The sequence below is a fragment of the Oncorhynchus mykiss genome, chromosome 13 (genome assembly GCF_057628025.1).
Source record: "Oncorhynchus mykiss isolate SJ-2025 chromosome 13, ASM5762802v1, whole genome shotgun sequence".
Lineage (NCBI taxonomy): Eukaryota > Metazoa > Chordata > Actinopteri > Salmoniformes > Salmonidae > Oncorhynchus > Oncorhynchus mykiss.
Window position 1 is genome coordinate 34,778,577 of NC_143034.1, and position 16,068 is coordinate 34,794,644.

General features: G+C 41.7%; 1 protein-coding gene across 1 annotated transcript; it reads right to left on the minus strand.

Moving 5' to 3' along the window:
- Window positions 1–697: 697 nt before the first annotated feature.
- Window positions 698–6,482, minus strand: LOC110485129 (uncharacterized). The gene is given in 2 exon segments (XM_090196076.1): window positions 698–1,724; window positions 6,027–6,482. Coding segments are annotated over 2 exon segments (1,026 nt in total). The 5' UTR covers window positions 6,346–6,482; the 3' UTR covers window positions 698–1,017.
- Between the last annotated feature and the right edge of the window lie 9,586 nt (window positions 6,483–16,068).

Below are 16,068 nucleotides of genomic sequence, written 5' to 3' on the forward strand. Positions count from 1 at the left end.
CACCTTTGAGAATTTCAGCATCCAAGTTGTCCTTGACACGGACATGTCTGATTTCAAGAGGAAACCCCTGCAATATCCGTAGTAACTTTCCACCTCACTGCGGAGCTTCTCTCTCTTTTCAGGGTTCACTCGATAGGCATGTTGTTGGATCGGGGCCCAGTCGCCAAATGTACTGAACCCTGATATTCTAAAAGAGAATGAACACTGATATTCTAAAAGAAGGGCAACAACGTCAATATAATTATACCCGAAAATTGTCACGTTGATTGCATAAATAAATATGATTACTAAATGTTACATGAATTGTAAATATGAAATATCAAACCCAAATGTACACCCCTTTGTTAATATGTATTGTATGTATAATATAGAACATAAAGTAATATGTATAAATCACTGATATCGATTGGGGGGGAAATCAGGATGTAGATGATGTTGAAACGAACACAACTAAAGAAAACACCTGGAAATGGGAGATATCTTTTACCTCACAGGTTAGAGGACAACCTGCAGAAGACAGTCAGCTACATTTTGGAGTGATGCATTTAAATTTAGGGGTCGCTAAACAAAGGAATGTAACACTTATTTTGTCATCACTCATCGATATCATGCTAAAATCAATTGTGCCGAGAGGAGGGAGATGAGGTTGCACGGCCTGTTAAAACTAACAGCTCAAAAACCACACAGATTCTGGGAATAATGTGTACATCACTGTTTAGAGGACAACTTGTAGAAAACAGCCAGCTACATTTTGAAGTGTTGCATTTTGATTCAAGTGGGTCACCAACATGGTAAGTGTAACACAACTCTTTTTGTGTTAGTCACTTTTTGTTAAATCACATAAATAGTACTTTTTCAATTCAGAGCCTGGATTTTTCCCAAGGCTAATATCCATATCACGCTGAAATCAATTGAATGGGGCAAACTTTTAGGGTTCTACATTGTGAAATTAATTAAAATACTCCAACAACATTAAACCATTCTACATTGTGACATCAATATCACAAAATAACTCCTTCATGTATGCATTGTCTGATGTTTGATCAGAGATCTTTTATCAGAGTATCTCTTGTCACACTGATCACAGCTATAAGGTTTCTCTCCTGTGTGTGTTCTCTGGTGCACTGTCAGCTCTCCAGATCGACCAAAACTCTTCCCACATTGACCACAGCTATAAGGTTTCTCTCCTGTGTGTGTTCTCTGGTGCACTGTCAGCTCTCCAGATCGACCAAAACTCTTCCCACATTGACCACAGCTATAAGGTTTCTCTCCTGTGTGTGTTCTCTGGTGCACTGTCAGCTCTCCAGATCGACCAAAACTCTTCCCACATTGACCACAGCTGTAAGCTTTCTCTCCTGTGTGTGTTCTCTGGTGTTGAGTCAGATGGCAAGATCGACCAAAACTCTTCCCACATTGACCACAGCTGTATGGTTTCTCTCCTGTGTGTGTTCTCTGGTGTTGAGTAAGATGGCAAGATCTACCAAAACTCTTCCCACATTGACCACAGCTGTAAGATTTCTCTCCTGTGTGTGTTCTCTGATGAATTTTAATGCCTGATGAGGTGAATCTCTTCCCACAGTCAGAGCAGCAGTGAGTTCTCTTCCCTGTGGATCTCTGCAGGTGTTTATTGAGTTGTTCTGATCCGGAGAGACTCTTCTCTGCCTCTTCAGCATCACAAGGTTGTTGAGGCTCCCCAGAGGATCCATGATAGTTAAATATCTCTCCTGTGTGAACAACAAAGTCAGACAGATGATTAAAGGCCCACAACAGAGGTAATCCACTGTAAAAGGTGATGCCAACAGTGTAGTAGAACAATTGACGTCTGTAATAAATGTTACAATTATTTGACAATTGTCTTAAAATGAGCAAAAAAAATCCATATTTTGTCTTGTTTTCACATTAGTAGTAACATCGATGATTGTAGGCTAGAAATAAGTCATTCATGTTGTTAAAACTATAAACAGTGTGCCAGATGGCTTTTGATCTCCAATATAGGCAACTTTCTGTGTTTGCTAAAATTGCGGCACGAGGGCAATTTGATTGCAAAAACTCCTCCCTGCTAATGAGGAAACCGATAGTTATGGATGTACTTTTTCTGCCTGGAGCAGAAATGGTGAGCAAAGATTTTAGTTTTTCACAATATATTCTGAATGTGAAATGGGCGAAACTCTGGGGAGTAACCTCCATTTCCAGGTTGCTTATGAGTACATTTCACACTACTTTGGATTATAATTGTAAGGCTAGTTTGAATGTCCTGTTTAATATAATGTTTGCTACAGTATTATGAATTATGTATAATTATTGAAGAACCGCGTTAATGACAGTATCCATTTGGGTGTTGTCAATAAAGTTAGAATTATTTTTTACATTTTTTTTTATTTCACATAACACAATGGAAAAATCGATATACAGTGTGTGCAAATGGAGTAAGGAGGAAAGGCAATAAAAAGGCCATAGTAGCGAAGTAATTACAATTGAGCAAATTAACACTGGAGTGACAGATCTGCAGATGATGATGTGCAAGTAGAAATACGGGTCTGCAAATAAGCAAAAAAAGTAAATAAAAACACGGGGATGAGGTAGGCAGTTGGATGGGCTATTGTACAGCTGCAGCGATCAGTAAACTGCTGAGATAGCTGATGCTTAAAGTTAGTGAGGGAGATTTAAGTCTCCAACTTCAGCAATTTTTGCAATTCGTTCCAGTCATTGGCAGCAGAGAACTGGAAGGAAAGGTTTCCAAAGTAGGTGTTGGCTTTGTGGATGACCAGTGAGATATATAGTCTAACCAGACACATTAGAATATGTGGACAACAACAAATACCTAAGTCAGAATCGTCCAGAGTAGTGACGCCAGTCAGGTGGCAGGTGCAGATCGGTTGAAGAGCATTTAATTCTACTAGCGTTTAAGACCAGTTGGTGGCCACAGAAGGAGTTTGGTATTGCATTGAAGCTCGTTTGGAGGTTTGTTAACACTATGTCCAAAGAAGGGCCAGATGTATACAGAATGGTGTCGTCTGTGTAGAGGTGGATCAATGAATAGCCTGCAGTAAAAGCAACATCGCTGGTATATACAGAGAAAAGAGTCGGTCCGAGAATTGAACCCTGTGGTACCCCCAAAGAGACTACCAGAGGTCTGGACAACAGGCCCTCCGATTTGATACAGAACTCTATCTGAGAAGTAGTTGGTGAACCAGGCGAGTCAGTCATTTGAAAAACCAAGGCTGTTGAGTCTGCCGATAAGAATACGGTGATTGACAGAGTCGAAAGCCTTGGCCAGGTCGATGAAGACGGCTGCACAGTACTGTCTTTTATCGATGGCGGTTATGATATTGTTTAGCACCTTGAGTGTGACTGAGATGCACCCGTGACCAGCTCGGAAATCGAATTGCACAGCAGAGAAGGTACGGTGAGATTCAAAATGGTCAGTGATCTGTTTGTTAAAACTAACAGGTCTGTGAGAGCCGGAATTCTTACTGGTTGGTAGGTGATCAAATACTTACAGTGGGGAGAACAAGCATTTGATACACAATCCAGAAAATCACATTGTATGATTTTTAAGTAATTCATTTGCATTTTATGGCATGACATTAGTATTTGATCACCTACCAACCAGTAGGAATTCCGGCTCTCACAGACCTGTTAGTTTTCTTTAAGAATCCCTCCTGTTCTCCACTCATCACCTGTATTAACTGCACCTGTTTGAACTCGTTACCTGTATAAAAGACACCTGTCCACACACTCAATCAAACAGACTCCAACCTCTCCACAATGGCCAAGACCAGAGAGCTGTGTAAGGACATCAGGGATAAAATTGTAGACCTGCACAAGGCTGGGATGGGCTACAGGACAATAGGCAAGCAGCTTGGTGAGAAGGCAACAACTGTTGGCGCAATTATTAGAAAATGGAAGAAGTTCAAGATGAGATGAGATGAGATTTATGATATTTATTTATCAGGATATTTTATACATGCAGGCTGCAATGTTAGCATTTTTGAGCTTTATGTATCTTATTAAAAAGAAACTTAGCAACGGCAATGAAAATGTTTCTTTATCATTTTCATTTAAATAGAATGTAGATTAACCACAGAGAATGATGTTGAGCTAAACTATAATAATTATTATTACTATTATAAATTAAATTAAACTGTTCCAATAAAATGTGAATATGAAAATCATAACTGGCACCAGATCAGTAGAAATGGTCAGATAACTTGGCACCAAATGGAAAAGGTTGCTGACTGCTGGTGTAGTCTATTACCAGAAACTATAGGAGCATAACGACTGCTGGTGTAGCCTATTACCAGAAACTATAGGAGCATAACGACTGCTGGTGTAGTCTATTACCAGAAACTATAGGAGCATAACATCAGAATTTACAAAGGCCAGCAGCCGAGTGAGGAGTAGGGTAAGGAAGAGGTTTTTTCTGATGGTTAGGCTATCTTGTTTCAGAGGGGTGTCATCAATAGCCCATAATGACAACAGATAAACAGAAATACCTTATTTACATAAGTATTCAGACCCTTTGCTATGAGACTCGAAATTGCTTTCAGGTGCATCCTGTTTCCATTAATCATCCTTAAGATGTATCTACAACTTGTTCGTAGTCCAACTGTGGTAAATTCAATTGATTGGATATGATATGGAAGTCACACACCTGTTAATATAAGGTCCCACAGTTTACTGTGCATGTCAGAGAAAAAAAACAAGAAATGAGGTCGAAGAAATTGTCCGTAGAGCTCCCAGACATGATTATTTCGAGGCACAGATCTGGGGAAGGGTACCAAAAAAATTCTGCAGCATTGAAGGTCCCCAAGAAAACAGTGACCTCCATCATTTTTAAATGGAATACGCTTCCTAGAGCTGGTCACCCGGCCAAACTGAGCGATTGGGGGAGAAGGACCTTGGTCAGGGAGGTGACCAAAAACCTGATGGTCACTCTGACAGTGCTCCAAAGTTCCTCTGTGGAGATGGGAGAACTTCTCTGTGGAGAAGGACAACCATCTCTGCAGCACTCCAACAATCAGGCCTTTATGGTAGAGTGGCCAGACAGAAGCCACTCCTCAGTAAAAGACATGACAGCCTGCTTGGAGTTTGCCAAAAGGAACCCAAAGGATGGATGGAATGGAAAAAGTTTGCTGACTGCTGGTGTAGCCTATTACCAGAAGCTTTAGGAGCATAACATCAGAATTTACGAAGGCCAGCAGCAGAGGGGGGAGGAAGAGTTTTTTTCTGATGGTTCGGCTATCTTGATCTCTGGCTCCCGAGTCATTTGTGTGTCTTAATTATTTAATCAAACAGAGTGCTTAAAGCATCAGACCAGTTCAGTACATATAGTTGATTTAATTAAAACACATGGGGTGTGTCTATATATGGAAAAATACACGTTATAACATTTCTACCAATCGGTTGGTAGAAAGAAAAGACGACTCTTGGTTGACCCAATATTTTTTTTAGTTGGGGCCCTAGTGCATTCATTAAATTCAGACCGCTTCCCTTTTTACACATTTTGTTACGTTACTTATTCTAAATTTGATTTTTTTTTAAAGAATTAAATGAAAATGTTAAATGTTTTAGAAATGCTTGAGACTCAATTAAATCAATTAATCATGTAGAGGATATACAGTGTTTGTTTACATTTACTGATAAACATTGGAGTAAAAAAAAGCTTATATTTTGGGGTTCTGATGGGGTACGACAGTTGACCTAAGCTCATGGGGCATTTGTAAGTGATTTCTTCAAGAAACAATGGGTACATATAATTAATGTATAAGTCCCAAAATGGATGTAACAACTGCTGAATGCCCCTCTATGACTACATATTGGGCTAATCTAATAGGAGAAATTGAGGACTACAGTATTTCAGGCATTGTCATTAGATGCATTTGATCAATTGTTGACGTTTTGTTGATGGTCCACTCTTGATGTTCTAAACGTTACAGTGTAGCTTCAGCCATTCCTACAGAACAACATTAAAGTGTAGAACCCCTTTACTGCATATTGGTTCAACGACTGCAGACGGTACTTACTGGTGTTAAACAGATCTCCAACCTCCTCCTCTTCCTCCTTCAACGTGACAGTCATCTCCCCCTCCTCCTCCTCCTTCACTCCAAAAACTGCATCCTCCTCTTTCTCCTCTTCTTTTACTGTAACATCGTCCTCCTCTTTCACTCTGAACGCGTCTTCCTCTTCTTTCACTTTCACAGCCTCACCCTCTACTTCTTGTTTAACCGTGACATCCTCCTCTTCCTTCTACTCTTTCACAACAATGTTCAGCCACAGACCCTCTTTCTCCGTCCAGCAGACCCCCTCTTCTTTAACAGGACGAGAGTAGTTGAGTGAACTCATGGTCGGGGATGTTAGCTAGCTTTATTAGCGACTAGGCTAGTGCTAACTAAACCAGCCAGCTACTATAGCTGACTAATACAAAAAACGTAATATTAAATAGGTTAACAAGTTTAGACACAGAAGTGTGTCGAAAACAGAGTAGCTAATATATACCGAAAGCGTATAAATAACTTGAATCTTTCGGCTATGTTGGTTAGCAAGCTACCGAAGTGGTTGACGAGCTGTTTCTGAAGAACCGTCCATTAGATTATACGTCACGCTGGCAGCGTTGCCTGAAAGACTCACATCGCTGACTGGAGGGGAAACGCAGCTGAGGATCATATTTTATTTTCAGATAAATATTATTTTACGTGAATTTAATTAAATAATACTATTATATTGAGACATACAAAGACCTGAATGTGTTGATTGACTATTGCAAGTAAAAAGACGTTTACTACAGAACATTTAAGGCAGTTTCATTTAAGTCATACTAAACCTAAATAAGTAGCTAGCTAATGTAGGTCTATACTGCTCCTACGTAGTGTAACAATACATCATGTAGATGTATATAATGAACAGACTAGGTCCATACTGCTCCTACATGGTGTAACAACATTCCTTCCCACTTTTTCCGCATTGTGTTATTAGCCATTAGCCTTATTCTAAAAATGATTTAAAATACATTTCAAATACTCAAATCGACAATACCCCATAACGACAAAGCAAAAACGCTACATATTTTTGCTAATTTATTAAAATCAACTGAAAAATCACAGTTACATAAGTATTCAGACCCTTTACAAAGTACTTGGTTGAAACAACTTTGGCATCGATTACAGCCTCCAGTCTTCTGGGGTATGACATTACAAGCTTGGCACACCTGCATGTGGGGAGTTTCTACCATTCTTCTCTACAGATCCTCTCAAGCTCTGTGAGGTTGGAAGGGGAGCATTGCTACACAGCTATTTTCAGGTCTCTCCAGAGATGTTAGATAGGGTTCATGTCCGGGCTCTGGCTGGGCCACACAAGGTTATTTAGAGACTTGTCCCAAAGCCACTCCTGTGTTGTCTTGGCTGTGTGCTTACGGGCGTTGTCCTGTTGGAAGGTGAACCTTCACCCCAGTCTGAGGTCTTCAGTGCTATGGAGCAGGTTTTCATCAAGAGTGGCCTCCGTCTGGCCACTCTACCATAAAGACCTGATTTGTGGAGTGCTGCAGAGATGGTTGTCCTTGAGGAAGGTTCTCCCATCTCCACAAAGGAACTCTGGAGCTCTGTCAGAGTGAACATTGGGTTCTTGGTCACCTCCCTGACCAAGGCCTTTCTCCCCCGATTTCTCAGTTTGGCTGGGCGGTCAGCTCTAGGAAGTCTTGGTGGTTCCAAAAATTCTTACATTTAAGAATGATAGGGGAGACTGTTCTTGGGGACCTTCAATGCTGCAGAAATGTTTTTGTACCCTTCCCCAGATCTGTGCCTCGGCACAATCCTGTCTCGGAGCTCTACAGACAATTCCTTTGACCTCATGGCTTAGTTTTTGTTCAGACATGCAGTGTCAACTGTGACCTTATATAGACAGGTCTGTGCCTTTCCAAATAATGTCCAATCAATTGAATTTACCACAGGTGGACTCCAATCAAGTTGTAGAAACATCTCAAGGATGATCAATGGAATCAGGATGCATCTGATCTCATAGTAAAGGGTCTGAATACTTAAGTTAATCAATGTGCAATTTTTTTTTTTTCAACTAAACTTTTTGGTTTGTCATTATGGGGTATTGTGTGTAGGGGTAAAACAAATCGTCCATTTTAGAATAAAGCTGTAATGTAACAAAATGTGGAAAAAGTGAAGGCGTCTGAATACTTTACGAATGCCCTATCCTATAGCTAATACTAATACCTAATACACCACACACTATAGCTAATAGCCTACACCCTATAGCTAATACTAATACCTAATAGCCTACACCCTATAGCTAATACTAATACCCTACACTCTATAGCTAATACTAATACTAATACCCTACACCCTATAGCTAATAATAATACCTAATAGCCTACACCCTGTAGCTAATGCTAATACCCTACACCCTATAGCTAATACTAATACCTAATACCCTAAAGCTAATACTAATACCTAATACCCTATAGCTAATACTAATACCTAATAGCCTACACCCTATAGCTAATACAAAATCTAATACCCTACACCCTAAAGCTAATACTAATACCCTACATCCTATAGCTAAAAATAATACCTAATAGCCTACACCCCATAGCTAATACTAATACCCTACACCCTATAGCTAATACTAATACCCTACACCCTATAGCTATTACTAATACCCTACACCCTATAGCTAAAACAAATACTAATACCATACACCTTATAGCTAATACAAAAACCCTACACCTTATAGCTAATACTAATACCCTCCACCCTAAAGCTAATACTAATACCCTACACCCTATAGCTAATACTAATACCTAATAGCCTACACCCTATAGCTAAAACTAATACCTAAAAGCCTACACCCTATAGCTAAAACTAATACCCTACACCCTACACCCTATAGGTAATACAAAATCTAATACCCTACACCCTATAGCTAATACTAATACCTAATACCCTACACCCTATAGCTAATACTAATAGCCTACACCCTATAGCTAATACTAATACCCTACACCCTAAAGCTAATACTAATACCCTACACCCTATATGTCATGTACTGTCATGTTGTGTCTTGTCTCTGTCCTTTCCCTTCACCCTGTCTCCCTCTGCTGGTCGTTGTTAGGTTACCTTTTCTCCCCCAATTTCCACCAGCTGTGCCTTGTCTCCTCCTAACCACCTCGTCACCCCGTTTCCCACCTGTTCCCTTTTTCCCTCTGATTAGGTCCCTATATCTCTCTCTGTTTTTGTTCCTGTCCTTGTCGGATTCTTGTTTGTTGTGTTTCATGCCTGAACCAGACTGTCGTCATGTTTGCTGTAACCTTGTCTTGTCCTGTCGGAATCTGCCGGTCCGTCTGAGCCTACCTATGTTTGGTAATTAAAGAAGCTCTGTTTAAGTTAATTCGCTTTTGGGTCCTCATTCACGCACCGTAACAGAAGAATCCGACCAAGAATGGACCCAGCGACTTCGGATCCTCTCCACTCAGCCGTCGGGATCCAGGGAGCGATGCTAGGCAGACACGAGCAGGAAGTGTCTGCTGCTCGACATGCCGTTGAGACCCTGGCCACCCAAGTCTCCAACCTCACAGAACAGGTTCACCATCTCCGCCTCGATCCACCGGCCACTTCCAGGGCTTTCGAATCTCCGGAGCCCAGAATCAATAACCCGCCGTGTTACTCTGGGGAGCCCACTGAATGCCGCTCGTTCCTCACCCAGTGTGATATTGTGTTTTCTCTCCAGCCCAACACTTACTCCAGGAGCACTGCTCGTGTCGCCTACGTCATATCTCTCCTTATTGGACGGGCTCGTGAGTGGGGCACGGCAATCTGGGAGGCAAGGGCTGAGTGTACTAACCAGTATCAGGACTTTAAGGAGGAGATGATACGGGTTTTTGATCGATCTGTTTTTGGGGAGGAGGCTTCCAGGGCCCTGTCTTCCCTATGTCAAGGCAATCGATCCATAACAGACTACTCTATTGAGTTTCGCACTCTTGCTGTCTCCAGTGGCTCTAGACAGTTCGTTGTCGAGGTTGACGCGTCAGAGGTGGGCGTGGGAGCCATTCTTTCTCAGCGCTCCCTCTCTGACGACAAGGTCCACCCATGCGCGTATTTTTCTCATCGCCTGTCGCCGTCGGAACGTAACTATGATGTGGGTAACCGCGAACTGCTCGCCATCCGGTTAGCCCTAGGCGAATGGCGACAGTGGTTGGAGGGGGCGACCGTTCCTTTTGTCGTTTGGACTGACCATAGGAACCTTGAGTACATCCGTTCTGCCAAACGACTTAATGCGCGTCAGGCGCGTTGGGCGCTGTTTTTCGCTCGTTTCGAGTTCGTGATTTCTTATCGTCCGGGCTCTAAGAACACCAAGCCTGATGCTTTGTCTCGTCTCTTCAGTTCTTCAGTAGCCTCCACTGACCCCGAGGGGATTCTCCCTGAGGGGCGTGTTGTCGGGTTGACTGTCTGGGGAATTGAGAGGCAGGTAAAACAAGCGCTCACTCACACTCCGTCGCCGCGCGCTTGTCCTAGGAACCTTCTTTTCGTTCCCGTTCCTACTCGTCTGGCCGTTCTTCAGTGGGCTCACTCTGCCAAGTTAGCCGGCCACCCTGGCGTTCGGGGTACGCTTGCTTCCATTCGCCAGCGTTTTTGGTGGCCCACCCGGGAGCATGACACGCGTCGTTTCGTGGCTGCTTGTTCGGTCTGCGCGCAGACTAAGTCCGGTAACTCTCCTCCTGCCGGCCGTCTCAGGCCGCTTCCTATTCCCTCTCGACCGTGGTCTCACATCGCCTTAGATTTTGTCACCGGACTGCCTTCGTCAGCGGGGAAGACTGTTATTCTTACGGTTGTCGATAGGTTCTCTAAGGCGGCTCATTTCATTCCCCTTGCTAAGCTTCCTTCTGCTAAAGAGACGGCACAAATCATCATCGAGAATGTTTTCAGAATTCATGGCCTTCCGTCAGACGTCGTTTCGGACAGAGGTCCGCAATTCACGTCTCAATTTTGGAGGGAGTTTTGCCGTTTGATTGGGGCTTCCGTCAGTCTCTCTTCCGGCTTTCACCCCCAGTCTAACGGTCAAGCAGAACGGGCCAATCAGACTATTGGTCGCATCTTACGCAGTCTTTCTTTTCGCAACCCTGCGTCTTGGTCAGAACAGCTCCCCTGGGCAGAATACGCCCACAACTCGCTTCCTTCGTCTGCGACCGGGCTATCTCCTTTTCAGAGTAGCCTCGGGTACCAGCCTCCGCTGTTCTCATCTCAGTTCGCCGAGTCCAGCGTCCCCTCCGCTCAGGCTTTTGTCCAACGTTGCGAGCGCACCTGGAAGAGGGTCAGGTCTGCACTTTGCCGTTATAGGACGCAGACTGTGAGGGCTGCTAATAAGCGTAGAACTAAGAGTCCTAGATATTGTCGCGGTCAGAGAGTTTGGCTCTCCACTCAGAACCTTCCCCTTAAGACGGCTTCTCGCAAGTTGACCCCGCGGTTCATTGGTCCGTTCCGTATTTCTCGGGTCATTAATCCTGTCGCAGTTCGACTTCTTCTTCCGCGATACCTTCGTCGCGTCCACCCGGTCTTCCATGTCTCCTGCATCAAGCCCGTCCTTCGCGCCCCCGCTCGTCTCCCCCCCCCCCCCCCCCCCCCATCCTTGTCGAGGGCGCACCCATCTACAGGGTCCGTAGAATTTTGGACATGCGTCCTCGGGGCCGTGGTCACCAGTACCTCGTAGATTGGGAGGGGTACGGTCCTGAGGAGAGGAGTTGGGTTCCCTCTCGGGACGTGCTGGACCGTGCGCTGATCGAGGATTTCCTCCGTTGCCGCCAGGTTTCCTCCTCGAGTGCGCCAGGAGGCGCTCGGTGAGTGGGGGGGTACTGTCATGTACTGTCATGTTGTGTCTTGTCTCTGTCCTTTCCCTTCACCCTGTCTCCCTCTGCTGGTCGTTGTTAGGTTACCTTTTCTCCCCCAATTTCCACCAGCTGTGCCTTGTCTCCTCCTAACCACCTCGTCACCCCGTTTCCCACCTGTTCCCTTTTTCCCTCTGATTAGGTCCCTATATCTCTCTCTGTTTTTGTTCCTGTCCTTGTCGGATTCTTGTTTGTTGTGTTTCATGCCTGAACCAGACTGTCGTCATGTTTGCTGTAACCTTGTCTTGTCCTGTCGGAATCTGCCGGTCCGTCTGAGCCTACCTATGTTTGGTAATTAAAGAAGCTCTGTTTAAGTTAATTCGCTTTTGGGTCCTCATTCACGCACCGTAACACTATAGCTAATACTAATACCTAATAGCCTACACCCTATAGCTAACACTAATAAAGTACATCCTAAAGCTAATACTAACATCCTACACCCTATAGCTAATACTAATACCTAATAGCCTACACCCTATAGCTAAAACTAATACCCTACACCCTATAGTTAATACTAATACCTAATAGCCTACACCCGATAGCTAATAGCCTACACCCTATAGCTAAAACTAATACCCTACACCCTATATCTAATACTAATACCTAATAGCCTACACCCTATAGCTAATACTAATACCTAATAGCCTACACCATATAGCTAACACTAATACACTACACCTTATAGCTAATACTAATACACAACACACTATAGCTAATACTAAAACCTAATAGCCTACACCCTATAGCTAATACTAATACCTAATAGCCTACACCCTATAGCTAACACTAATACCCTACACGCTACAGCTAATACTAATAGCCTACACCCTATAGCTAATACTAATACCCTACACCTTGTAGCTAACCCTACATAATATAGCTAAGACTAATACCCTACACCATATAGCTAATACTAATACTAATACCCTACACCTTATAGCTAATACTAATACCCTACACCCTATAGCTAATACTAATACCTAATAGCCTACACCTTATAGCTAATACTAATACACAACACACTATAGCTAATACTAATACCTATTAGCCTACACCCTATAGCTAATACTAATACCTAATAGCCTACACCCTATAGCTAAAACTAATACCTAAAAGCCTACACCATATAGCTAAAACTAATACCCTACACCCTACACCCTATAGGTAATACAAAATCTAATACCCTACACCCTATAGCTAATACTAATACCTAATACCCTACACCCTATAGCTAATACTAATAGCCTACACCCTATAGCTAACACTAATAAAGTACATCCTAAAGCTAATACTAACATCCTACACCCTATAGCTAATACTAATACCTAATAGCCTACACCCTATAGCTAAAACTAATACCCTACACCCTATAGTTAATACTAATACCTAATAGCCTACACCCGATAGCTAATAGCCTACACCCTATAGCTAAAACTAATACCCTACACCCTATATCTAATACTAATACCTAATAGCCTACACCCTATAGCTAATACTAATACCTAATAGTCTACACCATATAGCTAACACTAATACACTACACCTTATAGCTAATACTAATACACAACACACTATAGCTAATACTAAAACCTAATAGCCTACACCCTATAGCTAATACTAATACCTAATAGCCTACACCCTATAGCTAACACTAATACCCTACACGCTACAGCTAATACTAATAGCCTACACCCTATAGCTAATACTAATACCCTACACCTTGTAGCTAATACTAATACCCTACATAATATAGCTAAGACTAATACCCTACACCATATAGCTAATACTAATACTAATACCCTACACCTTATAGCTAATACTAATACCCTACACCCTATAGCTAATACTAATACCTAATAGCCTACACCTTATAGCTAATACTAATACACAACACACTATAGCTAATACTAATACCTATTATTAACCTAATACTAATACCTATTATTATTTATGGGGCGGCAGGGTAGCCTAGTGGTTAGAGCGTTGGACTAGTAACTGGAAGGTTGCGAGTTCAAACCCCCGAGCTGACAAGGTACAAATCTGTCGTTCTGCCCCTGAACAGGCAGTTAACCCACTGTTCCCAGGCCGTCATTGAAAATAAGAATTTGTTCTTAACTGACTTGCCTGGTTAAATAAAGGTAAAATAAAAAAATAAAAAAAAAATTAGCCTACACCCTATAGCTAATACTAATACCTAATAGCCTACACCCTATAGCTAATACTAATACCTAATAGCCTACACCATATAGCTAACACTAAGACACTACACGCTACAGCTAATACTAATAGCCTACACCCTATAGCTAATACTAATACTAATACTAATACCCTACACCTTAGAGCTAATACTAATACCCTACAGAACATAGCTAATACTAGTACCCTACACCATATAGCTAATACTAATACTAATACCCTACACCTTATAGCTAATACTAATACCATACAGAATATAGCTAATACTAATACCCTACACCCTATAGCTAATACTAATACCTAATACCCTACACCATATAGCTAACACTAATACTAACACCCTTCACCCTATAGCTAATACTAATACCTAATGGCCTACACCCTATAGCTAATACTAATACCTAATAGCCTACACCCTGTAGCTAATGCTAATACCCTACACCATATAGCTATTACTAATACCTAATAGCCTACACCTTATAGCTAATACTAATACCTAATACCCTACACCCTATAGCTAATACAAAATCTAATAACCTACACCCTATAGCTAATACTAATAGCCTACACCCAATAGCTAATACTAATACCCTACACCCTATAGCTAATACTAATACCTAATAGCCTACACCCTATAGAAAATACTAGTACCTAATAGCCTACACCCTATAGCTAATACTAATAACTAATAGCCTACACCCTATAGCTAACACTAATACCCTACACACTACAGCTAACACTAATAGTAATAGCCTACACCCTACAGCTAATGCTAATACCCTAAACCTTATAGCTAATACTAATACCCTACACCCTATAGCTCATACTAATACCCTGCACCCTATAGCTAAAACAAATACTAATACCATACACCTTATAGCTAATACAAAAACCCTACACCTTATAGCTAATACTAATACCCTCCACCCTAAAGCTAATACTAATACCCTACACCCTATAGCTAATACTAATACCTAATAGCCTACACCCTATAGCTAAAACTAATACCTAAAAGCCTACACCCTATAGCTAAAACTAATACCTAATACCCTACACCCTATAGCTAATACTAATAGCCTACACCCTATAGCTAATACTAATACCCTACACCCTAAAGCTAATACTAATACCCTACACCCTATAGCTAATACTAATACCTAATAGCCTACACCCTATAGCTAACACTAATAAAGTACATCCTAAAGCTAATACTAACATCCTACACCCTATAGCTAATACTAATACCTAATAGCCTACACCCTATAGCTAAAACTAATACCCTACACCCTATAGTTAATACTAATACCTAATAGCCTACACCCGATAGCTAATAGCCTACACCCTATAGCTAAAACTAATACCCTACACCCTATATCTAATACTAATACCTAATAGCCTACACCCTATAGCTAATACTAATACCTAATAGCCTACACCATATAGCTAACACTAATACACTACACCTTATAGCTAATACTAATACACAACACACTATAGCTAATACTAAAACCTAATAGCCTACACCCTATAGCTAATACTAATACCTAATAGCCTACACCCTATAGCTAACACTAATACCCTACACGCTACAGCTAATACTAATAGCCTACACCCTATAGCTAATACTAATACCCTACACCTTGTAGCTAATACTAATACCCTACATAATATAGCTAAGACTAATACCCTACACCATATAGCTAATACTAATACTAATACCCTACACCTTATAGCTAATACTAATACCCTACACCCTATAGCTAATACTAATACCTAATAGCCTACACCTTATAGCTAATACTAATACACAACACACTATAGCTAATACTAATACCTATTATTAACCTAATACTAATACCTATTATTATTTATGGGGCGGCAGGGTAGCCTAGTGGTTAGAGCGTTGGACTAGTAACTGGAAGGTTGCGAGTTCAAACCCCCGAGCTGACAAGGTACAAATCTGTCGTTCTGCCCCTGAACAGGCAGTT